General features: G+C 40.3%; 2 protein-coding genes and 1 pseudogene across 4 annotated transcripts; all 3 read right to left on the bottom strand.

Moving 5' to 3' along the window:
* Positions 1 to 23,052, bottom strand: part of LOC144640647 (uncharacterized) — a 43,556-nt pseudogene extending 20,504 nt beyond the window's left edge.
* On the bottom strand, positions 175 to 27,873 carry LOC144640646 (uncharacterized). Of its 2 annotated transcripts, XR_013568420.1 has the most exons (4): positions 27,814 to 27,873; positions 19,638 to 20,812; positions 14,981 to 18,545; positions 175 to 1,072 (listed from the first exon to the last, which is right to left on the bottom strand). XR_013568420.1 is itself a non-coding variant. In XM_078499739.1 (3 exons), exons 2-3 carry the CDS (start codon positions 20,704 to 20,706, stop codon positions 15,274 to 15,276), a joined length of 4,341 nt encoding a protein of 1,446 aa, XP_078355865.1. In that variant the 5' UTR covers positions 20,707 to 20,812; positions 27,814 to 27,873; the 3' UTR covers positions 14,042 to 15,273. The 2 variants fall into 2 exon arrangements, 1 of the variants encoding a protein (XP_078355865.1); XM_078499739.1 differs by lacking the exon at positions 175 to 1,072 and having other exon boundaries at positions 14,042 to 18,545.
* On the bottom strand, positions 471 to 11,580 carry LOC144640648 (uncharacterized). Of its 2 annotated transcripts, none has more exons than XM_078499741.1 (3): positions 11,535 to 11,580; positions 5,757 to 6,811; positions 471 to 4,668 (listed from the first exon to the last, which is right to left on the bottom strand). In XM_078499741.1, the coding sequence occupies exons 2-3, from the start codon at positions 6,703 to 6,705 to the stop codon at positions 1,388 to 1,390; spliced, it is 4,230 nt and encodes a 1,409-aa protein (XP_078355867.1). In that variant the 5' UTR covers positions 6,706 to 6,811; positions 11,535 to 11,580; the 3' UTR covers positions 471 to 1,387. The 2 variants fall into 2 exon arrangements, with proteins under 2 accessions (XP_078355867.1, XP_078355866.1); XM_078499740.1 differs by having other exon boundaries at positions 471 to 4,677; positions 11,535 to 11,578.

Genomic DNA, 27,873 nt, shown 5'->3' with positions numbered 1-27,873 from the left:
TTTCGCGGTCGTCCGATTTTGTTAATCACTCGTATGATTACAGACCGAATTGGACTCCACTCAGTCCTATTACCATTATTAATAAAGACCCAATGCAAATATGGCTGCCGTTTATTCTCGGCTCCTAGAAGAATTATTTGTCAACAAAATTACGTTTCTTTAATTTAAAGATCAAGTCAAAGTAAATCAGTGTATGAAGTTTCAAGGCTATAGTTTTATCTAATGGGAAGTTACAGGGACGATTATACGACCAAAAACATGATAACGAGGCTAGGCAGGCCATGGTGGCTTTTTCCATACAAATCTCTTAAAATTGAACGCGTCACAAATCTGCAGCCTTTTAACTAAAAACACTAAAACTTCTCAGTTTAGCATATTATTCCATATATTTTCAAGTGTCGCCATCAGCATTTTCAGAAACTTGACCAAACAAAAGAAATGAATGACAATCAATTTTGTATAAGGTCAAATAACCAACTGGCTAACTGATATGTGATTTTATCAAAAGTAATTCCATTATAACTAAGTTTAACTTATCAAAAACGCACAATTCAAATTAAAGCTATAATTTAAACAAAACTTTTCTTTTTGCCAGCAAATTTTCTGATGTTGTTTTCATAAACAAGCAGTATTTTTTACCAAGTTCGTGTAACTTGTCAAGCAATCAGAGTAATCATGCTGGTAGTTTGTCGCCCAGTTAGAGGCAAAACCATTCACACTTGACAGGGCTTACGCACGTTTAGCGCTTTAGTTGTATTCAGTTTGAGACATCAGAACCACAGGTTTCCAAGAAACACCCCTTTAAACAGTTTAATATAAAAACGGTTCAAGGCCCAGAAGCACTCAGTAGCATATTTCAGGGTCGTAACCAGATATATGGGATCAGGGATCACAGCCTCGGGATCGGGATCAAGTCATGGTATGTCATGGGATCTAGATCAGCCAATCAGATGGGATCAGAATGGAATCGGGGATCAAATGTTGCCACATTTTGGAGATCAGGAATCAAAATTTAGAGCTAAAATTTGGGATCAGCGATGAAAAAATATACCTGGTTACGACCCTGATATTTCTAGACTCGTGGCTGCCTCGGATTCATCATACTCAAGTAGTCTTCCGAGTAACAGTTGAGAAACAGATAACTGTTAAGTTAAAGCAGTGTTCACGATATTTCTGCAGGTATTCTCTCTGGGCTTTTTTTAACAGACCTCCGTTTAGTTGCTTGTTTTCCCATTTCAGACCAAGTGACATTCTTAGTTTACAGAATTGATCCGGTTTTGTCCATCCAAAAATCACTCTTGAAAATTAAAAAAAAAAACAAGAGTTCTCAACAATATCATTGTAAATGGTCTGAAATGCAGCAACAAACCTCACAAGCAAATGAGGTCTATTGCTGAGACGCTGATTCGTATTTAATCAAGTAGCCTAAATAGGCGCGATCAAGCAGCTCTGAAGTTGCAGCGGCGTCTGAATGCTTTTCTTTTTCTCGGATACTCAAAGCTTTCCTCAAAGATTCCATGGCACCGCTAAAGTCACCCATGGACATCTGCGCTTTACCAAGACAGTGGTAGCTCAGTGCTGTGTTAAGGTGGTCACCAAGAAGTTTTGATCTCATCGCTGACGCCCTCCCAAGGGACCTGACAGCTCTTTTAAAATCACGCATCTTAAAACATATGAATCCAAAACATTGAAGGCTTTCAGCTGTATCCACGTGTTCACCTAATAGCTTCAATCTTATGTTCCTAGCTTCACGACAAGCATCAAGAGCTCCCTTGTAATTCCCCATTTTAAGGTACACTACAGCTAGGCCATAGAACGAAGAGGCGGTTTCTTCATCGTCACTAAGCAATGTGCTTGATAAATCGGCAGCTTTCTGACAATGTTCTCTAGCAGCCTGATACTCGCCCATCCTAAGATACACACATCCTGTTTCAGTAAGGCTTTGAACTGTACGGGGGTGATCACCTAAATGTTTCTTTCTAAGCTGTAAGCTCTGTCGATGTGCATTGAGAGCTTCACTGAACTCACCCAGCTCAAGATGGTTCTTCCCAAGGTTATGGTAAATTGAAGCGGAATCTGCGTGATCCTCAATCCCCAACGATTTCCTCAGATTCAAAGCACTTTGGAATGCCTTCCCAGCCTCACTGTTTCGATTCATTCTGGAATACACAGCTCCTATATTCAGTAGACATGATGCTTTGTCTTTGGAATCGCCCACGTGCTCTTCTATTATCTTTAGAGCCTGCTGATATGACTCAAGGGCTCCAATGTTGTCATCCATAAGCCAATAGCAATTACCAAGCTGGTTGTAATTTGTTGCGATTTCAGCGAGGTTGACGCCACAATTCTTTTCCATGGCCTTTAGAACGCTTTTAATTTCTTCGCAGATGACTTTGAAATCGTTAGTGTGACCAAAAGTACTGCCATCGAGATTTTCTTGCATTTTCAAACATTGCTCAAGTGAGACAATACTCTCTCTGACCACGTTGTTGCCGTGCGTTCCGTCCTTGTTTTCTTGTAAAAGTCGCCTTGTGATGTTTAAAGCTTTCTTTAAACAATAGAAAGCTGCATCATGGTCTTTCAGTCCTTTCAGAGCTAAGCCGCGAAGTAAGTAGGCATAAGCTGTGATTTCGTCAGGCCAGTTTCCTGGTGTCTTTTCAAGTTTGTCTGTTATTATTTGAAGGCCTTCCGCTACTTCCTTAAAACAGCTCAAACTATATAGCACAGCGCAACAAGCCTCTAGTATCGAAACATGGAGCATTCCTTTGCCAAATAATGAAAGAAAAACTTTGTACAGTCCAACAAAATGACGGGTCATAACAGGTAGATCTGTTTTCGCCTGCTTTCCAAACTCCAGCGCAGTGTAAAGCGCAGTTAATATTTTAGCCATAACAAGAAAAAAGACATCATCTTGCTCGACAATACTGGCCAAATCTGTCGGTTCATCAGCTGAAGAGCTGTCTCGTAAGAAAACGTTGCGAACAAATGGACTCAATGATGTAGACTTACACTCGTTGCAACACAAAGTCTCAAACTTAGATGCGTTTTCCTTGTCACGTTTCTTTCTGTAACAGACTGCAAGTGCATGACAGGTAAGTACCTTAAGAACTTTTTCGTCGCAATTAACACCATTCAGACGATCTACAGAAGTTCTAAGAGACGATATCCCGCAATCCAGTTTTCCACACTGCAGCTGGTGGATGCCAAGATAGCATAAACGCTTCGCTGAACAGCTATCAGTAGAATCACGAATACCAGCTATCAAGGACTCGTCCCAGCTTGGACGGTTTACCTCAAACCTTCCGCCCAAGGAGCCAAACGACTTGGCAGCAAGCAAACTGCATTCATCGTCGCGACGCTGCCTTTTCTTTGCTTCTTCTACTGCGGTGCAGTAAAGACTGTCGATTAACTCCTTTTCATCGAAAAGTACAAAATCAAAAAATAACTCGGCCTTCGACAATACTTCTATAACTTTGGGGTAGAGTGCGTCCACCTTTGCTCCATTTACAAGGGACAACAGAATGCTCTCCCGCTGACCAAGGAAAACTTGAAATGCGTCATTAGAATGACCTGTTAGAAATTTTTCATTAGCCTTACCAAAACTAGTGATCTGATAGTCGTAGAAACGAAGTTGTGCTGCATGAAACACAGTTTGAATTGTCTGGTTGGCTATTCTTCTTTCGTCAATGAAGGATCGCAAAAGTGAATGAATTGTGAAGGATTCGACATCTTCACTGCAATCTATTAAAGATTTTCGTTTCAGCGATCCGATCACTTTCTTGGTCGGTCGCACTGTCTTCAAATCCAAAACAGCCGTAGCCTCATCCACTCCAAAGCTGCTAGGAGAAACAGCCAGTGACACAAACGCATCTCTCTCCTGAGAATTAAGTCTTTCAAATGATTTGTTGATTATGGTCTTCAGTCGAGCATCATCGGAAAAATTTTCATTGTCCAAAACCTCAACAAGAGGCGAAACCTTCAATTCTTCTATGAGCTCAGTAATTGAAACATTTTCTTCCATCATGATACTACACATCAATCGCATTGCCAAAGGAACTTGTCCACATAACTTTACTATGGAACTGCAGTCATCGTCTGAGACATCTGGCACTTGGGACTTTACTAAGCTGCCAGAGGATACTCCATCCAGTACACCAACTCTTTCTTGATGGATGGATAGCTTAAGGCTGAGATAGTCTAGAGATTCACGAGTCGTGAGAAGAAGCTTGATTTGACTGCATTGGTCAAGAATCTCCTTTGTGAATCCAAGCACGTCTTCTTTCAGTTTGGAATCTCCAGATTCTAGTAAGTCGTCAGCATTATCCAAAATTAGGACAAACGGATTCTTCAGTTGTTGTAAACTTTGGATGAGCCAATGAGAGGGTGAAACATAAAACGCCTGTTTAGCATCTGTAAATATACTTAAAAGCTTTGACACAAGATCATCTTTACTTTTCATTCCGCGAAGGGATGTAAAGTAGACTGGAATCTTCATCTCTTTCAAGTGATGGGCCACTTTAACAGCCACTGACGTCTTTCCAAATCCCGGTGGACCCCAGACATCAACCAGTCGAGTGTCTCCATTTGTTAAATAATTTAAGACTGCTGCACACTCTTCCTGGCGGCCAACAAAGTGCGGTATTTTCTGTGGTATGCACGAGACGGGAACTGATGGACCTTAAGTAAAAGCAAATAGGTTAAATGATGCCATATGACCGACAGCTCTATGACTCTACTAATCGATCTTACAACTTGCCTGTCACCAAAGCGTTGGGTTGCAAGCTCAGTGCAAGAAATATTACCTATTGTAACAGGAACAATCACCACGGAATTAGATTGTCTTCCGACCTAACGATTCTTTAACAGTTAGCCTTTGAACAGACTCCCGAGTGGGGTAAAAAAAAAATATGCAAGCGAAGCGAGCGGAGCGGAGGCTGTGGGGGAGAACGGGTCGCGGCGAGGCCACGCTCATCTCGCTTCGCTCGGCAATCTCGGAATTATTTCACACCCAGCTCTACTCAGGAGCCTGTTCGCAGGCTATAAACACTTTGATAACAACACAACACAATAACAGCATTCTACGCTTGACTGCGACGCGGCCCGTGGTTTCTAGCTATCTTCACCTCTCACCAACCATCAAATTCGATAGAACCAGAGAGCGAGCAGTGTAATTGTTACAGCATAATCCATTGGCTGATTTATGAGACACGGAGCACACATACACAAGACTACTTTACCCAGACTACAAATTAAAAGGCAAGGACAAGTGAAGTCGATCCCGGTTTAAGCAGCATGAAGTGACTAGGAGTATTTCTACTCTCCTGTGGATGGGATTTTAGTCCATCCACTGATGATCAAAGCGTACTATAAGAGTTTGTATGGATTTAAAATTGAACATACTTAATAAGCGTTTGTATGGATTCGAAAATACATTAAAAATATCTCATCTTTCCTTTTGTCTTTCTAGCGCTTCGGAAAGCCATCCACACTCAAAATAAGGAGACCAGATTAGGTTTCATGCTTTATTGAAGCTTTTCAAAGGAACAAGGAGATAGTTTCAAATTATTTGTTTAAATCCATACAAATGCTCATTACATATAAGAACGCTCAATTTTAAATCCATACAAACTCTTATAGTACGCTCAGTTGGTCACCTGTGGTCCATCACAGGGTTACAATCAGGGCTCAATCCAGAGTCCAGCGCACTAACCGTTAGGCCACTGCGCCTCCCACCCACACTACAAATCTAAGCATACCTTTTAAGTTTTCCTCTTGCATTGCTCTCTTTATGTCTTCCTTTAATTCCTTCACTACTGACCCGACATCTTCCATTTGTGTCTTCACATCTGTTACATCACTTTTCACATCTTTCACGTCAGACCCGACATCTTCCACTTGAGTCTTCACATCTGTTACATCACTTTTCACATCTTTCACGTCAGACCCAACATCTTCCACTTGAGTCTTTACAACTGTCACGTCTCCTTTCACATCTTTCACGGCAGACCCGACATCTTCCACTTGTAACTCGACGTTGATAAGATGATCGTCGATCTGTTTAAATTTTATGGCAGCATCTTTTTCCTTCTTCAACTCGTCCTCCACTTGCTGAAGCCTTGCTGTGGGAAAGTCTTCTTCGCCCAGCTTTCCAATGTCATCAATCCTCGTGGTGGCTTGTCCAAGTGCAGTGAATGCATCTTTTGCCAACAATATATAATGATCAAAGGCAGCCTTGTCAATCTTTTGGGTGCTGCTTTGGTGGCAAAGCGTATTTCGCAGCAAGCGAAGCTGATCCAATGTTAAGGCATACGTCTCAGCTGTGTTGCCAGTGGGGCTGATAACTGAGTGGTGAAATGTCCCAGCTGATACACCACGTGGTCTCACGTACAGCTTGTCCAACGTGTTAACACCTCCAGTCCCGTCTGGCATGGCAAAGGTTTGAGCAAAGAGAGTGGCTTTGAACAAAGCTGTACAGTCCCATTCCTTATAAGATTTATTCAGAGTTGGTACTTTCTTGACACCACCCTCTTTTCCAAGGAACAAGTTTAGAACGGTTACAGAGTCGTCCCATTTTGGGACGCCAGGTGGGGAAGCGACACGGTTGTCCCACATGTAGACAAAGGCTTCACGCATGACGTCTGGGAAATCATCTATAACAACAGTAGAAAACTTGAAAAAGTTCAGTTGTTCAGAAGAAAATGTCATTGTCAGGCATTCAAATGTCTGCAAGATCCTTCAATGATATTAGTAGCACGGTAAAATCCGAGAAGTCCTTTTTGAAACAGTCTAGTTGGACCAAACGTCAGACCATCTGCAAAGGAAACAGTGTTTTTCAAAATTTACTACAGTGGCAAACTACAAGGTGATGCTGAAATAGGGTGACCTTTGCTGAATTTAAGGAGCCTTCATTAATTATTGGGGGGAGGGGCGGCAAATTTGAGGGGAGGGCTAAGATTTGGGCAGGGCCAAATGCTACTTGAATCCACCATCCATCTCCTTCTTGGTAATGCCCTCAACCAGCAAACAGCGCGTGTTTTTATCAAGCTGAATGTTTTATATCTTGAAATTGACTCATTGTGGAGATTTCTGGAGTGAGCCACGCGCTTCAAAATATGACTAGAATGGTTGACTTTCAACACACAGTTTCTGTAATGTGACTCCACAGAACAACTTTTTAACCATTCGATATTCATGCTGCAAGTTCCCTGCGCAGGGGCGTAGCTAGGATTTTTCTAAGGGGGGAGGGGGGGTCACACTCACTATGTTACACCCAGGGTACTTAACAGATTGTCTGTCACGTCGACATCCAGAAGCGACATCTTTTGTATGAGCAGTCAGAGTCAGGGTTTTCAATAACATTTCAAAGAACAGTCCTCACATGTTTAACTGGTGGACAACATGAGTGTTGGAGGCATAAACTTCTAGGGGGGTCCAGGGAGCATGCCCCCCTCGGAAATGTTTTAGATTGGAATCTCAAAAGTGCCATTTTCTGCGCTTCCTGGACCGTAATTGGCTTATACGGCATTAAAAAAATGCTCACAGCAGTTGTCCGGTTTTTAGCATAATAAAGTAGATTCCAAAACAGACTCCAATCGGAAAGAGAGTGCATGGGTTAATCCCAGATATGAAAGATGCTTTTCTTAAGTCCATTCCAAGTGAGGTTTACTCTATCGTTGATCAACAAATGCAAAACACGCCGGGCCAGGAGAGCGCTCGAAGCTGCATCCACGGAATAACTTTTTGCTGTTTTATCCGATAGAGCTCAAACTTTGCACAATGATAGAACTTTTTATTCCAAACAATCGTATGATTTTTGTTTTTTTTAATTTAACGGTTTTTGGCGGGAAAATGACGTCACAGTGCCTAAGCCAAAAATTTTTTTTTCTGTTATGGCACAAAAAGTACATGATTCTGAAAGAACTCATTGTGATAAAGTGAAATGCGAAACAATTATTGAAAAAGCTCAATCCGCCTTGAAGATATAAGGTTTGGAAATTTGAATTTTCCGCCATTTTGTTACTATTTTTAGAACATTTACAAAATTCAGATCTTTATATCTTCAAGACGATTGTTTGGAATAAAAAGTTCTATCATTGTGCAAAGTTTGAGCTCTATCGGATAAAACAGCAAAATGTTATTCCGAGGGTGCAGCTTCGAGCGCTCTCCTGGCCCGGCGTGAAATCGACCAATTTTCACACTTCTGAAAATAACATTTTGTGTATGAACTACCGTCCGTCACATGTCAAACAGCCAGACGGCGGCAAGGGCAAAACGAAACCTCAAAGTAGTGAGAATGGAAAGGTGAAGGGGGACAAGCCTGCAAAATAGTTGCATAAATTAAGTATCTAGAACTGGTAAAGAAAGATTTAATACATTGATGCCATGTTTGATCTTAAGGACACAAACAGGGGGGTCATGGGCACCCCAGGACCCCACCTTTGCTACGACCCTGCTGCGAGGAACATTTCTTTACTTATTTTACTAGCAAGCTAGCTACTGTGGCCATTTTTTTAGTAAGCTAGCAATAGGCAATACAAGCTTAATAATTTCGGGTCTATCCGTTAGAGTAGTGACTTGTTAAATTGTCAAAGAGGCTTTGCCATTTGATCAGGGTTGTTTTTCACTTCTATAAATTGATTTCTTTTAAGCATGTTTGACATTCGTAGATGCTTTTCTAGTCATTTCAGAAGACCTAAAATAAAAATTTTCCCGGGGATTTAGATTAACAGTGGCCTACCCCCCAATTATTTGACAAAATTGTTGCAACCCACCCCATGAGTGGCACTGAAAAACCTAGTGGCCCACCCCCCTCCCCTACCAAAATCAGTAATGTACATAGGTACATAGGGTACATAGGCCTATAGAATTTCGAAATCAAAAGTTTCAAGCATGTCGGTGTTAGAATCCCTGAAATGCTTTTTTAGGGAATTCTGGTAGAATTTTTGTACTGTTTCAGTTGTAGTCTCTACATATTAAAGGGATACTAATAGTTGGCGGTTTTGAGTTGATGTTAGGTGTATAGCACAGTAGGGGGTTCTGGGGAAATGCATATAGCAAAGTAGGGGTTTTGAACCTCAGAAATGCTGATTTAGGCATTCTGAAATAATTTTTGCACTATTATAGATGCCGTTTAATGAACAATTTTACCATGACCCACCCCTACTGTAGTGCATTTTCCCCCTACCCACCCTTTTTGACATGTTAAAAAACAGTGACCCACCCCAAATTATTATAGCCCCCCCCCCACCCTCACCCCACCTGTACTTTATGACCAGTCCCTTAGAAACTCACTACTTTGCAATTTTTTTTCTGTTTAACCTGCTTTGAATAGCTTGAACAGCTAAAAAAGTTAAAACAGGAATCTAAGTAGCTTTTCTGAACGTGCCATCATATTTGCTACTCAGAATATAAAATTGAAATTTTCTTGGGTAGCATGCCCCCAGATCCCTCCTGAGTTAATTATGTTTCAATGCAAAGTCAGAAGCCCATGGCAATGTAGAGGGGTTCCGGAGATGTTCCCCTATCAAAATTTTCCCCCAGGAAAATTTAGATTTTTAGAAACTAAGAAATACTATTTTAGGAAATTTGGAAAAATATTTGTACCATAAGATGTAGTCTCTGCAGTTAAAAGAGATAACAATAGTTGGTGGTTTTTGAGTTTGAATATGTTTGGTACATGGAAGTTAGGGGGTCTGATGGAGTCTTCCCCCGAAAAAATTAAGATTTTTAGCATATCAGAAACAGTGTTTTAGGCATCCTAATAAAATGTTTGCACTTTATATGAGTTGCTGTTTCATCAATATTTACTATAACCCACCCCTGATGCAGTGAATCATTTTTCCTGACCCACCCTTTCTGACATGTTGAAAAATAGTGGCCCCCTCGGCCGGCCCTCCTCCCTCAGGAGCCCATTACCCAGAGCGTGCAACTTTGTGCAACAGCGTTTTCACAAGTCAAGTTATTTTTAGCTAAGCCTTTCCCGCAAAAATCACTGCTTCTGATGAAGTCAGCCTCTACTTTGCAAGAAAATACTGAAATTATCGCTTGAAATGCTGCCAAGACACTCCGAAAAAGTTTCCTCGCATGTATCTACTATGTTATGAGGTACTGTAGTTACGTATCAACAGTCTATTATAAAATCGCTTGTGATTGGCTATCTGAGACCAATTCGCGGGAAAATCTTATCTAAAAATAACTTTACTTGTTAAAATGCGGTTTCACAGACTCAGTATGGAAGTTGCACGCTCCGGGTAATAGGCTCCTGCCCACCTTGAATTTTTCATAGCTATACTCCCAATCCACCAATTCCTAGGCCGTGCTTTGAATCACGCATATGAATCAATGACCTACTAAAGTTTTTACAAACATTTTACTTGCCAGGAGCTGTGCTACCAAATCATTCACTATTTCACATTTCTGAGCTCTATTTTATAGCAGGAAATGTACATTTATGTGGCATTCAAGTGTTTGAATAAGAGCAAGTACAGAATATTCACATTGCAAAACCGTAATTGTTTTGACACCTTCAAGCTATTTTTGTAAATACAAATCTTACGTCATTTACGAAACTATCTCTTCGCTCGGCCAGACCATTGGTCACGCAATCTATAAATCTCTTCCCAATGGAAACTTTACGAACACATTTTGGTCTTTTCTTAGCTTGTTTAGAGTTAACTATACTATTTGTAATAATCTTGAACTGTTGAAAAGACGTCATCTTTGATTTATCAAAAATCTGAACGGCAACAACGTAAGCCTCGGATTATGTGACTCGCGTGACATTTGAACAATATTATTGCGGTGCTTAGAAATCGCGTAACGTTTTTGGTGAATTTTTATATTAGCAAAATTGCGGTAATTTGTTTGGAAGCGCGTTTAAAATACTAAGAAGTTCTTGTTTTATTGCGATTTATTTTGTTCTTCGTGATTGATGGTTCCATTACGTTCTGGAAACTTCGAGCGTGAGAGGGACTTTCCCCGAATGAAGTGAAAGCGGAAGAGAAACTTAAAATGTTGACGAAAGATTACTGTAAGAAATCTGTTCTGTAAGTTTCAGGAACACAAACCCTGCAAAATAAAGTCGCTTTACCTTTCTTCAGTGTTTCTTTAAAAATCGCAGAATGGGTAATAGTACTACAATTGAGTTTCACACTGAAACATAATTATGTAAACATTTGATATCTGGGAAATATTGAGCAGTCGGATGCAATTAAAGCGAAGAACAGGCGATTCGCAAAGATTCCCAAGCGCCTGGTTTAAAAAGCCGTTCTGTCTTCATTTTCTTTATTTTCTTATGTTTAATATGATAACTCTTGTTCATCAAAGAATAAGCGAACAAAATAAACAGAACAACGAAAATTATTCAGCGAAACCTTAATAGGTCCGGACATAAATTTAACCTATTTCAACACGTACGTTCTGGCTCATCTAGAGTCTTTAATAATGTTGTATAATTGTAAATGAATAAGCTTTAATTAGGAAGCAACATTTCAAAGAAAAAAGACTACAAAATAGACTTATCGTGCTTTACTTACCAATGCATTTGGGAGCTTCCTTCTTCAGCACATTTTGTTGCTGTATGCCGTGCGTGATCGTAATCATCGCGTGACTAAAATCCTCTGAAGTCATCCCCAGACCCCTCACCACCATCGGGGGCGGACGAAAAAGGAACTTCTGTTCTCTTCTTTATAGGACTCATTTACATGGAAAGAGGAGGATCCTAGCACTAAAATCATCCTCCTTTCATGTACAATGGAATGATCCTAGCTCTAGGTTCATCCTCTCTCAGGTGAGGAATGATCCTAGCGTTGAGGCTAAATGCAACCCGCCAACCCTTCACATGTAAAGTAAAAACTGAAAACATATGGCGCTCGGATGATCCTAGCACAAGGATCATTCCATTTGACATGAACAGAGAATGACCTTAGTGCTAGCTAGGATCATCCTCTTTCCATGAGCCCTTAAGGCCACTGACAACAACTCGCATCCCCAGGCTAATATCCTTATGACACGAACAGACTCGAACAAGAGTATAAAATGTCCGCGCGAGTTTGCTGCAATGGGCGCGTGAGGGAGGAAGAAAGGAGTAGGGGTGGTGGGAAGATAGGAGTTTCTGCCAGGAAGTTCCCCTTGAGTCGTCCCATTCCGTTGTCTGTGGTGGGAAGAGAAAATTCAGAATGGCTGAGGACACTTCTAGAGAACATTTATCTGTCTTTCCGAGGGAATAATCTGTCCATCTGGTAGTAGACGTTAGAAGTTGTAGATAAATTACATGGGAATCCTGGCATTTGTTTGGGAGTTAGAGAATGCAAAAGTACCGTACTGTATTTTCTCGATCTAACGCCGTGCCCCGACTAAACGTCGGGTCTCCAAGCTGTATTTTAAAATAAACCCCTTAAACATTTATTCATGGTGTGAAATGCTTTGGAAATAATGTCTACATATATGACTATCAAAAATAATGATTGAAAATTATTTGATAGAAACATTGGGCTTGAATAAACTGCTGGAATCAAATAAACACCGGCTTTTTCGGGCCAAGTTTGAAATAAACGCCGGGGGCGTTTAATCGAGAAAATACGGTAAGCATGCTCCGTTAGCAAACAGACGGTGGCTCTACAATAGACCTTTTCACGGTAACCTTTTCTTAATTTCTATTACATTAAAATTAAACGTGGTTGCGAGGCAATTTGAATTGCCTAAAATTGCCTTACATACAAGTTGCGGATCATTTAGTAATAGCCTACTAATAATGCAAATGGAAAAAAAATAATAAACCGTGAAATGGCCTACCGTTTATTTAGTGTCCTTCATTAGCACAGCAATGCTAAACACGGGCATTTCTTTTAATACTGTGATGTAATCTAGATCACTTCAAATTATATTTTACTGATTAAGGTTGTCATGGCAATATTGATTTCATTAATAAGCAAGAACTGGTGTAAATCTTACGTCGATCCCACTAAGGCGAGTCTACTTAAGACCGAATCCGATTGAACCTGTCCCCACCCTAGTGTGGGTTACTATGAACCGGTCTTTTAACAGGTGTACTTGGAAGCATGCTTATTGCACACTCTCAATTAGAGTCCCCGACATATCAATGGTAGCAAGTTCGTCTAATACCATTATTAAAAGTTGGTGGGTACAATTCTGATAAAACACAGTCGACAAGGTCAATGCGATATTTCATTTTATAAGGTCTTCTTCCGTAATTTAATTTTGTTTTGAGAGCCTAACTATGCTGGTATGGAGAGTCATCTCAACCCTCTCCATATTAGCCCCACACCTAAGAAAATATGGTAAAATAATCGAGCCGAAAAATTTGCTTATCGCGTGACTGCCCGACCCTACGTAGGTACGTACTGCAAAGACCTGGGGACAAGTTGCCCGTGATTCGGAGGCTAAAGCCCGGGCCAAACGACGATGAGAGTTGATGAGAGTTGGCTTTCATGAGAGTTTTCCTCAACTCTCATGCGCTCTTTCATCAACTCGTACCAAACGAGAACGAGAGTTCGTCTGACTAACTCTCATAAACTCTCGTGAACATTTGAGCACGTTCAAAGTCGATGAGAGCAAACGAGAGTCGATGGGAGTGCATGAGAGATCCATGCCAAACGAGAGTAGGAGTTTGAACTCTCATCAACTCTCATCCTCGTTGGGCCCGGGCTAAACACGAGTATTTACGCAATTTTGTTAAGTTACTTGTCGTAGAAATTTTTAAGAACACTACATTCATATTTTTTTCATGTTAAAAATGATCTGAACATTTCAATTCGCCCTAAACAAAACGATAGTAATGAAAGAAAATAAATATTATACCTTTATCGTAATATTCCTCGCTGTATCTCATATTAAGTTTTCTTCATCATGAAAAGTTATGAGAAATTATTTAAGCTAACCGGAAGATCCAAAATAATTGCGCTGCTGAACGTAATACATTGTATACAAGTTAAAAAGAGCGAGGGTTTAACCCTTAGGATCCAAAGGGGGTCACTTTTTTAAAAAAAAAAACTGTTCCTGCGGCTGACCAAGACTACAACGTTAATTGAGCTAAAGTGACAGTGTAGCGGAGAATAAAAAAACTGTCAAAAGCTTAACGGATGGAAAGAGAGAGATTGATGATCTTTGCGAATAATTCATGTCGGTGGTGTTGGAACAAGTTTATACAATCGCGAAAAACTGCTCCTTCGAAATCTAAACTGTTAATCTTACTCTGAGCCAACACGACAACTGCATTAAAGAAGAAGAAAAAATTCTTTATTTAAAAAAGGTAACACATAAAAGTGAACATTCACTTAGAAACTTGTGACCCTCACATTTAAAATCTAAAAATACAATACAGTTGAACCCCGGAAACTCGAACTCGAATAACTCGAACAACTCCGCTACCTGGAACTAACTTCTATTTCCCTTGGACCCACTTTTCAGTCATTTTTACTCCTTTAACTCGAACTGTTTTTCGTTTCCCTACAGAGTTCGAGTTACCGGGGTCCAACTGTATTATAATTCGTTAACAAAATCAATTTTAAACCAGAATAAAATTACAATATAAAACTATGCAAATAGCTAAGTTAACCAACTGACTAACTCTTATGTAATTTTATCAAAGTAAATTCCGTAATAACTAAGTTTAACTTATCAAAACGCACAATTCAAATGAAAGCTATAATTGGAACAAAACGTTTCTTTTTGCCAGCAAAGTTTCTGATGTTGTTTTCATAAACAATCAGATTTTTACCAAGTTTGTGTAACTTTTCGACCAATCAGAGTAATCATGCTGGTAGTTTTTCGCCCAATTAGAGGCAAAACCATTCACACTTGACGGGGCTTACGCAAGTTTAGCGCTTTAGTTATATTCAGTTTGTGACATCAGAACCACAGGTTTCAAAGAAACACTCCTTTTAACAGTTTAATATAAAAACGGTTCAGAGCCCAGAAGCACTCAGTAGCATATTTCTAGAATCGTGGCTGCCTCGGATACATCATACCGAATTGAGTACTCTTCCGAGTAACAGTTGAGAAAAAGATTACTGGGATCAGTCAACGCAGTGTTCACACGATCTTTCTGCAGGTATTCTCTCTGTGCATTTTTGAACAGACCTCCGTTAGTTGCTTGTTTTCCCATTTCAGACCAAGTGATGTTCTAAGTTAACAGAATTGTTCCGGTTTTGTCCATCCAAAATCACTCTTGAAAATTTAAAAAAAAACGAGTTCTCAACAATATCATTATAAATGGTCTGAAATGCAGCAACAAACCTCCCAAGCAAATGAGGTCTATTGCTGGGACGCTGATTCGTATTTAATCAACTGGCCTAAATAGGCGCGATCTAGGACCTCTGAAGTTACAGCGGCGTCTGAATGCTTTTCTTTTTCTCGGATACTCAAAGCTTTCCTCAAAGATTCCATGGCACCGCTGAAGTCACCCATAGACATCTGCGCTTCACCAAGGCAGTGGTAGCTCAGTGCTGTGTCTAAGTGGTCACCAAGAAGTTTTGATCTCAACGCTGACGCCCTCCCAAGGGACCTGACAGCTCTTTTAAAATCACGCATCTTAAAACATATGACTCCAAAACAGTGAAGGCTTTCAGCTGTATCCACGTGTTCACCTAATAGCTTCAATCTTATGGTCCTGGCTTCACGACAAGCATCAAGAGCTTCCTTGTAGTTCCCCATTTCAAGGTACACTGTACTTAGGAGTTGGAACGCAGAGGCGGTGTCTTCATGGTCACCGAGAAACGTTTTTGCTAAATCGGCAGCGTTCTGAGAATGTTCTCTCGCAGCTTCATACTCGCCCATCCGATAATACGCATATCCTGTTGAAGTGAGGCTTTCGGATGTGAGGGCGTGATCATCTAAATGTCTTTTTCTAAGCTGTAAGCCCCGTCGATGCGCATTAAGAGCTTCACTCAACTCACCCTGTGCAAGATGGTTCGCCCCAAGTCCGTGGTAAATAACAGCGGTATCCGCGTGATCCTCAATCCCGAACAATTTCCTCAGATTCAAAGCACTTTGGAATGCCTTCGCAGCCTCACTGTTTCGATTCATTCTGAAATACACGTTTCCTATATTCTGTAGACAGTTCGCTTTGTCAACGGAATCGCCCACGTGCTCTTCCCTTATCTTTAGAGCCTGCTGATATGACTCAAGTGCTCCACTGTTGTCACACATCAGCCAATAGCAACAACCAAGATGGTTGTAATTTGTTGCGATTTCAGCGAGGTTCACGCCACAAATCTTTTCCATTGCCTTAAGAGCACTTTTGATTTCTTCGCAGATGACTTTGAAATCGTTTGTGTGTCCAAAAGTACCGCCATCGAGATTTTTGGGCATTTCCAAACAGAGCGCAAGTGAGTCGATAGTCTCTCCGACCATGTTGTTGCCGTACGTTCCGTCCTTGTTTTCTTGTAAAAGTCGTCTTCTGATGTTTAAAGCTTTCTTTAAACAATAGAAAGCTGCATCGTGGTCGTTTAGTCCTTTCAGAGCTAAGCCGCGAACTAAGTAAGCCTGAGCTGTGCGTTTGTCAGGCAAGTTTCCTGGTGTCTTTTCAAGTTTGTCTGTTATTATTTGAAAGCCTTCCGCTGCTTCCTTAAAACAGTTCAAACTATATAGCACCTTGAGACAAGCCTGTAGTATCGAAACATGGAGCATTCCTTTGCCAGATAATGGAAGAAAAACTTTGTACAGTCCAACAAAATGACGGGTCATTAAAGATAGTTCAGTTTTCGCCTGCTTTCCAAACTCCAGCTTCCTGTAAAGCGCAGATAATTTTTTAGCCATAAGTAGAAAAAAGAACAAATCTTGCTCGACAATACTGACCAAATCTGTTGGTTCATCAGCTGAAGAGCTGTCTCGTAAGAAGACATAGCGAACCACAGGGCTCAACGATGTAGACTTACACTCGTTGCTACACAAAGTGTCAAACTTAGATGCGTTTTCCTTGTCACCTTTCTTTCTGTAACAAACTGCAAGTGCATGATAGGTAAGTACCTTAACAACTTTTTCGTCGCTATTACTACCATTCAGACGATCTACAGAAGTTCTTAGAGACGATATGCCGTCGTCAATTTTTCCACATAGCAGCTGGTGGACGCCAAGATAGCATAAATGCTTCGCTAGACAGCTATGACGAATGCTAGCTATCAAGGACTCGTCCCAGCCTTGACGGCTTACGTTTAACCCTTCCAAGAAGCCAAACGACTTGGCAGCAAGCAAGTTGCATTCATCATCGCGACGTTGCCTTTTCTTTGCTTCTTCTACTGCGGTGCAGTAAACCCTGTCGAAAAACTCATGGGACAGTACAAAATAAAAAAATAACTCGGCCTTCGACAATACTTCTACAACTTTGGGATAGATGGCGTCATCCTTTGCTCCATTTAAAAGAGACAGCAGGATGCTCTCCCGCTGACCAAGGAAAACAAGACATGCGTCATTAGAATGACCTGTTAGAAATTTTTCATTAGCCTCACCAAAACTAGTGATCTGATAGTCGTAGAAACGAAGTTGTGCTGCATGAAACGTGGTTTGAATTGTCTGGTTAGCTATTCTTCTTTCGTCAATGAAGGATCGCAAAAGTGAATGAATTGTGAAGGATTCGACATCTTCACTACAATCTATTAAAGATTTTCGTTTCAGCGATCCGATCACTTTCTTAGTTAGTCGGGCTGTCTTCAAATCCAAAACAGCCATGGCCTCCTCTACTCCAAAGCTGTTAGGAAAAACTGCCAGTGACACAAACGCATCTCTCTCGTGGAAAGTAAGTCTTTCAAATGATTTGTTGATTATGGTTTTCAGTCGAGCATCATCGGAAAAATGTTCATTGTCCAAAACCTCAACAAGAGGCGAAATATTTAATTCTTCTAAGAGCTCAGTGATTGAAACATTTTCTTCCATCATGATACTACACATCAGTCGCATTGCCAAAGGAACGTGTCCACATACCTTTATTATGGAACTGCAGTCATCGTCTGAGACATCTGGCAATTGGGACTTTACTAAGCTGACAGAGGATACTCCATCCAGTACACCAACTCTTTCTTGATGGATGGAAATCTTAAGGCTCAGATAGTCTAGAGATTCACGAGTCGTGAGAAGAAGCTTGATTTGACTGCATTGGGCAAGAATCTCCTTCGTAAATCCGAGCACGTCTTCATTCACTTTGGAATCTCCAGATTCCAGTAAGTCGTCAGCATTATCCAAAATTAGGACAAACGGATTCTTCAGTTGTTGTAAACTTTGGATGAGCCAATCAGAGGGTGAAACATAAAACGCCTGTTGAGCGTCTGTAAATATACTTAAAAGCTTTGACACTAGATCGTCTTTACTTTTCATTCCGCGAAGGGATGTAAAGTAGACTGGAATCTTCATCTCTTTCAAGTGATGGGCTACTTTAACAGCCACTGACGTCTTTCCAAATCCCGGTGGACCCCAGACGTCAACCAGTCGAGTGTCCCCATTTGTTAAATGATTTAAGACTGCTAGGCACTCTTCCTGGCGGCCAACAAAGTGTGGTATTTTCTGTGGTAGGCAGGAGACGGGAACTGATGGACCTTAAGTAAAACCAAATGGGTTAAACGATGCCGTATGACCGACAGCTCTATGACAGAATACTTGTCGATCTTACAATTTGCCTGTCACGGAAGCGTTGGGTTGCAAGCTCAGTCCAAGAAATATTACCTATTGTAACAGGAACAATCGCCACGGAATTAGATTGTCTTCCGACCTAACGATTATTAAACACTTAGCTTGGGAACAGACTCCCAAGTGGGGTGAAAAAAAAAACAAATTTACAAAGCGAAGCTTGCCGAGCGGGGCCTATGGGGGAGAACAGGGCGCGGCGAGGCCACGCTCAGCTCGCTTCACTCAGCAATCACACTCTGCAGCTCCACTCAGGAGCCTGTTCGCAGGCTATAAACACTTTGATAACAACACAACACAATGACAGCATTCTACGCTGGACTTCGATGCAGCCCGTGGTTTCTAGCTAACTACATCCCTCAACAAACATCAAATTCAATAGAACCCGAGAGCGAGCAGTGTAATTGTGAAAGCATATTCCATTGGCTTATTTACGAGACATGGAGAACACATACACAAGACTACTTCACCCAGACTACAAATTAAAAGGCAAGTCTGCGTTTGATCCTAGTGGCCCATGATGAGGCCGGAGCTTATCCCTGTTTTAGTAGCATGAAGTGACTGGGAGTATTTCTACTTTCCCATGGATGGGCTTTTGGTCCATCCACAGATGATCAAAGCGTACTTTATGAGTTTGTATGGATTTTAAATTGAACATCTTAATAAGCGTTTGTATGGATTCGAAAATACATAAAAATACCTCATCTTTCCTTTGGAAAGCATCAATAAGGCTTAACCGACTTTTAAACAATTTTAAACAATTTTAAATCCATACAAACTCTTATAGTACGCTCAGTTGGTCACCTGTGGTCCATCACAGGGTTACTCTTGGCATTCAACTCAACACCTGGGTGGAGAGAGGCACTATGAGAGTAAAGTGTCTTGCCCAAGAACACAATACAGAAACCCAGCCAGGGCTTGAACCCAGACTGCTCGATCCAGAGTCCAGCACACTAACCGTTGAGCCACTGGGCCTCCCACCCACACCACAAATTAAAGCTTACCTTTTAAGTTTTCCTCTTGCATTGCTCTCTTTATGTCTTCCTTTAATTCCTTCACTACTGACCCGACATCTTCCACTTGTGTCTTCACATCTTTCACGTCAGACCCGACATCTTCCACTTGTGTCTTCACATCTGTTACGTCACTTTTCACATCTTTCACGTCAGACCCGACATCTTTCACTTGTGTCTTCACATCTGTCACATCACTTTTCACATCTTTCACGTCAGACCCGACATCTTTCACGTCTGACCCGACATCTTCCACTTGAGACTTCACATCTGTCACATCACTTTTCACATCTTTCACGTCAGACCCGACATCTTTCACGTCAGACCCGACATCTTTCACTTGAGACTTCACATCTGTCACATCACTTTTCACATCTTTCACGTCAGACCCAACATCTTCCACTCGTGACTCGATGTTGATAAGATGATCATCGATCTGTTTAAATTTCACGGCAGCATCTTTTTCCCTCTTTAACTCGTCCTCCACTTGTTGAAGCCTTGCTGTGGGAAAGTCTTCTTCGCCCAGCTTTCCGATGTCATCAATCCTCGTGCTGTCTTGTCCTAGTGCAGAAAAGGCATCCTTTGACAACATTATGTTATGATCAAAGGTAGCCTTGTCGATCTTTTGGGTGCTGATTTGATGGCAAAGCGTGTTTCGTAGCAAGCAAAGCTGTTCCAACGCCAAGGCAAACGTCTCAGCTGTGTTGCCAGTGGGGCTGATCACTGAGTGGTGAAATGTCCCAGTTGATAAACCACGTGGTCTCACATACAGTTTGCCTAACGTGCCAAAGGTTTGAGCAAAGAGAGTTGCTTGGAATAAAGCTGTACAGTCCCACTCCTTACGGGATTTGTTAAGATTTGGCACTTTCTTCGCACCACCTTCTTTTCCAAGGAACATGTTTAGAACCGTTACAGAATCGTCCCATTTTGGTACGTGAGGTGGAGAAGCGACCTTTGTGTCCCACATGCAGGCAAAGACTTCACGCAGGGCGACTGGAAACTCATCTATAACAACAGTAGAAAACTTGAAAAAGTTCAGTTGATCAGGAGAAAATGTCATTGTCGGGCATTCAAATGTCTGCAAGATCCTTCAATGATATTGGTAGCACGGTAAAAGTCAAGTAGTCCTTTTTGAAAAAGTCTAGTTAAACCAAACGTCAGACCATCTGCAAAGGAAACAGTGTTTTTCAAAATTTACTTCAGTGGCAAACTACAAAGTGATGCTGGAGTAGGCTGACCTTTGCTATTGGATGTGGCGATGACGTGATTTTGAGTGTAATTTGGAAGGACAAGTATAAGTAGTGTATTGTAAGAAAATATTTTTTAGTAAAGAAACATTTGTTTTTTACGCTAAACGAAGAAAATTGTAACCACGATGAATTTAGGGAGCGGTCGTTAATTATTGGGGAGGGGGGGGGGCGGCGGCAAATTTGAGGGGAGGGCTAAGATATGGGGAGGGCCAAATGTTTTAATGGACCCACGATATGGGGAGGGTCACAAATTTTTGTCACCTGTTTTAACAAATAAACTTTTTAAATATTTTAGGCTACTTCAATTCACCATCCATCTCCTTCTTGGTAATGCCCCTTAACCAGCAAACAGCGCGTGTTTATCAAGCTAAATCTTATATATCTTGAACGTGACTCATTGTGAAGATTTCTGGAGTGAGCCACGCGCTTCACAATATGACTAGAATGGTTGACTCTTTCAACGCACAGTTTCTGCAATGAGAACCACTTTTTAACCATTCATGCTGCAAGTTCCCTGCGAGGAACATTTCTTTACTTATTTTACTAGCAAGTTAGCTGCTTTGACTATTTTACTAGCAAGCTAGCAATAGGCAATAAAAGCTTAATAATTCTGATCTATCCGTTGGCGCTCAATTGGCTTTTAACGTTTGATCACGGTTGTTTTTCATTGGTATTAATTGATTACTTCTTAGCATGTTAGACATCCATAGATGCATTTGTAGTCTTTTCAGAAGACTTTGAATAAAAATTTTCCTCAGGAACCCCTAGCCTTGTTTATGTTAAGGATCAACAGCTGTTTGGTTCAGGCTTCTCAACTAAATCTCGAGCCTCATGCATTGAGCGTGAGACTCGCGCAATCAGTTGCAACCTACATACATAAACTCACACTGTAATGATTATTTCTTGCATGATATTATTTTGATTCAAACAAACTATTTTGATCATATCTATTTATATCATGATACATTATTATTATTATTCGCCTTAAGGCCTGGCTAAACAAGGAAACATTGTTGTGGAAACATTGTTCCTTGTCATGTTTCCTAGGTGGCTTAATTAGCGGGGAGCAAGGAAAATGTTTTGCTGCCCGGGTGGCTAAACTAGGAAACAGTGTTCCGGGAACAAACTGCCATGCATGCGCATGAACTAGTCAACATTGTTTCCTGGGTGGCTAAACTGGGCAACATATCGGGAGCACAATTTGTGTCCGGGAAGCAAAAATGTTTTTGACTTGGAGCAAACATTTTTTGTTTTTGCAACATATGTTTCACGCGTGGCTAAACTAGGAAACATTTGCGACCGCAACAACACTGTTTCCTAGTTTAGCCAGGCCTTTATGGACCGGTCATAAAGTACATGGGGGTGGGCTATGATTTTTTTCTTTTTAAGTACTGATTTTCAGTGGCCCGCCCCCCAATTATTTGACAAAATTGAAGCGGCCCACCCCATGATGAGTGGCACAGAAAGACCTAGTCGCCCCCCTCCCTCAACCAACTACTACTACTACTACTACTACTACTACTAATAATAATAATAATAATAATAATAATAATAATAATAATAATAATAATAATAATAAAAATAATGATAATAATAATAATAACATCTTTTATTAAGACACGATAAATTTAAAAGCATATATGTGGTCGTGTTAATAGTTGGTGGTTTTGAGTCAATAAAGTTTGGTACAAAGCAAAGTAGGGGGGATCTGGGGGATGCCCCCCCCCAGGAAAATTGAGATTTTTAGAAACTTAGAAATACTACTTTAGGCATTCTGGCAGAATATTTGTACCATTGTAGATGAAGCACAGTCACTTTAAAGGGATACTAATAGTTGGTGGTTTTGAGTTAATGATGTTAGGTATATAACAAAGTAGGGGGTTCTGGGGGAATGCTCCCCCAGGAAAATGTATATTTTTGGAACCTCAGAAACGCTGTTTTAGGCATTCTGATAGAATTTTTGCAATATTATAGTTGCTGTTTAATAAACAATTTTACCATGACCCACCCCTACTGCAGTGCATTTTTTTTCCTGACCCACCCGTTTTGACATGTTGAAAAACAGTGACCCACCCTCATTTTTTCTTAGCCCCCCCCCCCCCACCCCACCTGTACTTTATGACCGATCCCTTAGAAACACACTATTTTGCTACTTTTTTTCTCTTTTACCTGCTTCGAATAGCTTGGACAGCTGAAAAAGTTAAAACAGGAATCTAATTAAGAAGCTTTTCTGAAAGGGGCATCATATTGCTACTCAGAATCGTAGAAAAGTGATTTAAGAGGATAAAAAACTGAAAATTTTTGGGGGGAACATACCCCCAGACCCCTCCTGAAAGCAGACAACTTCCCTAAGAACTAGTGAACTACTTTCAATGGTTTTCACCTTACTGTGTTTATTCTTTTATGTGCTCATTCAAAGGACAGAGGTGGGTGGGGGGGGGATTTTTTGGTCTGATTTGGGGTGTGTTGCAATTTCTGGGCTCCAGTTTGGGAGAGGGTCACAATTTTTGAGCCCACTTTTTCAAAAATTTGCCAGCCCTCCCCCCAAGTAATTAATGACTGCTCCCTTAATTAGCATAGATTAATTTATCCAATTTTATTCCTCTGCTCTTTAGGGACCGGTCATAAAGTAAGGGGGGACATTGGCTTACATAGGGAACATTGGCTTACCACTTCAGTCAGAAACTCCAAACAATTTTCGAGATCGAAAGTTTGAGTCAGTGTCCAAATCCCTGAAATGCTCTTTTAAGGCACTCAATTTTGATTATGAAAAATACGTCATACACTCGAAACATTTTCAGACACCTTGAATTTGGTCAGACCATTCTCGTACCTCGAGTCTTCATTCCTTCTCTGGTCAAAGGGAACAAAGACCCTGGGTAGGAGGATGTGGTCAGACATACTCCACTGCACATTGTAAGACCATGGAGATGGAGGGTTCGATTTCTGTCGGGGTCTCTGCTACTTTCTCTTTAGGGACTGGTCATCATAAAGTACACTGGGGGTGGGCTATGAATTTTTTTGTTTTAAGTACTGATTTTCAGTGGCCCACCCCCAAATTATTTGACAAACTTGGGGCAGCCCACCCCTGGAGTGGCACAGAAAAACCTACTGCTCCCCCCTCCCCCGAGATCAAAAGTTTGAATCACATCAGTGTTAGAATCCTGAAGTGCTATTTTTAGAAATTCTGGTAGAATTTTTGTACTGTTGTAGATGTACATAGTCTCTGCAGTTTAAAGGGATGTACTAATAGTTGGTGGTTTTGAGTTAATTATGTTTGTACAAAGCAAAGTCAGGAGCCCCCCTTGCATCAGGAGCACGGTCAAAAGCCCGGTAAGCCTGGCAAAGCCCGGCCTGGCCGGGCTTTCCGGCCTTTATGCCACGCTTGCCAGGAAAAAATTTAAAGTTAGATTTTTTGAAACTCAGAATACTATTTTTGGCATTTTGTTAGAATATTTGTACCACTGAAGATGTAGTCTCTGCAGTTTAAAGAGATAACAATAGTTGGTGTTTTTTTTGAGTTTATGATGTTTGATACATGGAAAGTAGGGGGTCTGGGGGAATGTTCCCCGGGAAAATTAAGATTTTTAGCACCTCAGAAATGCTGTTTTAGGCATCCTCATTAAATGTTTGCATTTTATAGTTGCAGTTTCATGAATATTTTACTATGACCCACCCCTTATGCAGTGCATTATTTCTCCTGAGCCACCCTATTTGACATGTTGAAAAATAGTGGCCCACCTCCAATTTTTCATAGCCCACCCTCTCCCCCCCCTTGTACTTTTATGACCGGTCCCCTAACACTTGTGACAACAGAAATTATGTTTTTTCTCAGTGTTTGCAAATGTTGAAAATCTGAATATCTCTTGTGTTTGATATACCTCATTCCATCAATACTTGAATTTACAATGAGTTGTATGTATTTGTTAATTAACCGCAATGCGCGGTTCTTGCTCTACTCGTGGTTTCGTCGTGTTGGTATCCAGACCCACTCGGCCAACTCTAAGGCCATGCTTGGAATCACGCATATGAATCATTGACCTACTAAAGTTTTTACAAACATTTTACTTGACAGGAGCTGTGCTACTAAATCATTCATTAACATTTCTGCGCTCTATTTAGCGGGAAATGTACATTTTTGTGGCATTCAAGTGTTTGAATCAGAGCAAGTACAGAATATTCACATTTGATTCTTACATGCTAATGAGAATCGTTTTAACGATTCTCATAAAGATTCTCATAAAGTATATTGTTTTAACGATTCTCATTAAATTAGCATTTAAAGTGCTACTGTGATGAAATTCGTATCTTTCCTTTTGTGGCCGTTTTAACATATTAACAAGTACTCTTTATAAGAAGAAAAATGCTTTTTATTTTTTTCAAATATCTCTTTTCTTTCCAGAGATATTCAAGGTTTTAGAATATGCAAATTAGCAAAATGATGACGTCATAGACTCAACCAAATTTTCATCCAATATGAAGAAAGTGATATCTCAGCCAATTTTTATCACAAGTCTCTGATTTTTTGCAGTAGCCTTCTGGTAGTTGTGTTTCACAATTTGAAATTAACAGTTTGGTTACCATGGTGACATACTAGGTTCCAGATCCCCTGGATGCTAAAAGCTTTTCTGGCAGATTCTAGCATTCCTTTTTGATATTTGCCAATGATGCTTTACATGGGTGATTTGGCAAGCATATGAATGAATTTGGTAGTCGTCTTGGCTGGGTTACATTTTTTGGAACTAAAAAAAATAAAATATTAAAAATAAATCGCAGGGGACTGGAAAAGAGTGGGTTGCCATGGTAACGTAATTTTATGCCAACTAAAAGTGTGTTCTCTGTAGAACTATTAGACTGCCAAGTTTCATTGGTCTCTGCAAAAAAATGACTGAGATAATTCAATTTTTGTACTTAACATAAAATTGGGTTGAGAAGATGACGTCATCGGTCCTCTAATTTGCATATTTTGCGACTTTTTTAAGCTTGAATATCTCTGGAACTAAAATAGATATTTGAAAACGGAAAACGCCATTTTGAATCTTTCGTTAAAAACTCCATAAAACGACTAAAATATCAAGAGGTGAAAATTTGATCACAGTAGCACTTTAAAAATGCTAATTTAACGATTAAATTAAATGTTAATGAGGATGAACAAAAAAGAGAATGCACGGGTGGCTTGCTGATCAACTAATAATTTTCTGGTATTGTTGTACTATCTATTGCATTTTAATATTGAAAACAAGTTTAAACCGCTAGGTATATAGATTGGGCTGTCAAAGGATCAGATTGCACCCTCACCCTGTTCAGTAAAAAAAGTTGTTGAATGGTACATTCGCAACTTTGCAAGATGGCAAAACTGATATCTTTTCTGCCAGCCCGAGACATTTTTAGCCTTGTAAAAAGAGATGAAGACTTTGAGAAAGCGTCCCAGAAATATTTGAGACAATGGGACGGATGAAATATGGCTTGAAAATTATGCGAAACATGGTTTTTGAGGGACTGTTCACCACCACTTAAAAATAAATCAACAAAGTTCAAGTTCTGTTTGCTGTCGGCATGTGAGACATAGGTAGTATGAATTGAGGTTTGTGAAATCGCTCTATTGTAAAACTGTAATTGCTTTGACATCTTCAAGCCATTTTTGTAAGTACACTCGGCTTACGTCATTCACAAAACTATCTCTTCGCTTGGCCAGACCATGTGTCAGGCAATGTTGAAAATCTATAAATCTCTTACCAATGAAAACTTTATGAACATACTTTGGTCTTTATTTAGCTTGTTTAGAGTTAACTATACTATTTCTAATAATCTTAACTGCTGAAATGACGCCAGTCTTTGATTTAGCAGAAATCTGAACGGCAACAACGTAAGCTTCGGATTATGAGACTATATCGCGTGACAATTGAACAATTGCGATGCTAACAATTGAACAAATCGCGTGACGTTTTTAGTGAATTTTTATATGGGCACAATTGCGGTAATTTGTTTGAAAGCGCGTTTAAAACGTTCAGGAAGTTCTTGTTTTATTGCCATTTAATTTGCTCTTCGTGATTGATGGTTCCTTTACGTTCTGGAAACTTCGAGCGTGAAAGGGATTTCCCCGAATGAAAGTGAAAGCGGAAGAGAAACTCGACATGTTGACGGGAGATTAGGGCCATTCCAAAAAAATTCACACCCCCCCGTTAACGAATTTTTCTTAAGAGGTCTAAAATTTGTCGGCACTTTTGATTCTTTCTGAGGGGGTAAGTAAAAAATGAGCAAAAAGTGGTCTTTTTTCTGATGGGGTTAAGAAAAAATCGGGTGTTTCTGAGGGGGGCATCATGTCGGCACTTTGATCTTTTTTTCTTAGGGGGTAAATGTTGACTTACCTCGTCAACAGGGGGGTGTGGATATAAAATGGAATGGCCCTTACTGTGAGAAATCTGTGAGTTTCAGGAACACAAGCCCTGCAAAATAAAGTTGCTTTAACTTCCTTTAGTGTTTCTTTCAAAATCGCAGAATGGGTTATGGTACTACAATTGAATTTCACACTGAAACTTATGTAAGAATTTGATATTTAGGAAATATTGAGCAATCGGATGCAAAGCGAAGAACAGGCGATTCGTAAAGATTCCGAAGCGCCTGGTTTAAAAAGCCGTCCTGTTTTCATTGTCTTTATTTTCTTATGTTCAATATATTAGAACTTTTGTTCATCAAAGAATAAGCGAACAAAATAAACAGAACAACGGAAATTATTCAGCGACACCTAAATAGGTACCGGACATAAATTTAGTCTATTTCAACACGTACGTTTTGGCTCATCCAGCGTCTTTAATAACGTTGTTTAATTGTAAATAAATAAGCTTTAATTAGGAAGCAGCATTCCAAAGAAAAACAGGAAAAAAGGCTACGAAATAGAATTATCGTGCTTTACTTACCAATTCATTTTGTAGCTTCCTCCTTCAGCAAATTTTGTTGCTGCATGCCGTGCGTGATCG

Source organism: Oculina patagonica, unplaced genomic scaffold, assembly GCF_052425735.1.
Source record: "Oculina patagonica isolate OP01 unplaced genomic scaffold, crgOcupat unplaced4, whole genome shotgun sequence".
In the NCBI taxonomy this organism is placed as follows: Eukaryota; Metazoa; Cnidaria; class Anthozoa; order Scleractinia; family Oculinidae; genus Oculina; species Oculina patagonica.
Note: the sequence above shows the minus strand (reverse complement) of the source record. Positions and strands in the feature narration are given on the sequence as shown.

What these genes read in the sequence shown, in the direction of transcription:
- LOC144640646 (XM_078499739.1), bottom strand. Translation starts at nt 20,706, where the DNA reads ATGACATTTTCTCCTGATCAACTGAACTTTTTCAAGTTTTCTACTGTT. An exon ending in GCAAGAGGAAAACTTAAAAG is followed by an intron (nt 18,546 to 19,637) that starts GTAAGCTTTAAT and finishes GTTTTACTTAAG; the next exon opens with GTCCATCAGTTCCCGTCTCC.
- LOC144640648 (XM_078499740.1), bottom strand. Translation starts at nt 6,705, where the DNA reads ATGACATTTTCTTCTGAACAACTGAACTTTTTCAAGTTTTCTACTGTT. An exon ending in GCAAGAGGAAAACTTAAAAG is followed by an intron (nt 4,678 to 5,756) that starts GTATGCTTAGAT and finishes CTTTTACTTAAG; the next exon opens with GTCCATCAGTTCCCGTCTCG.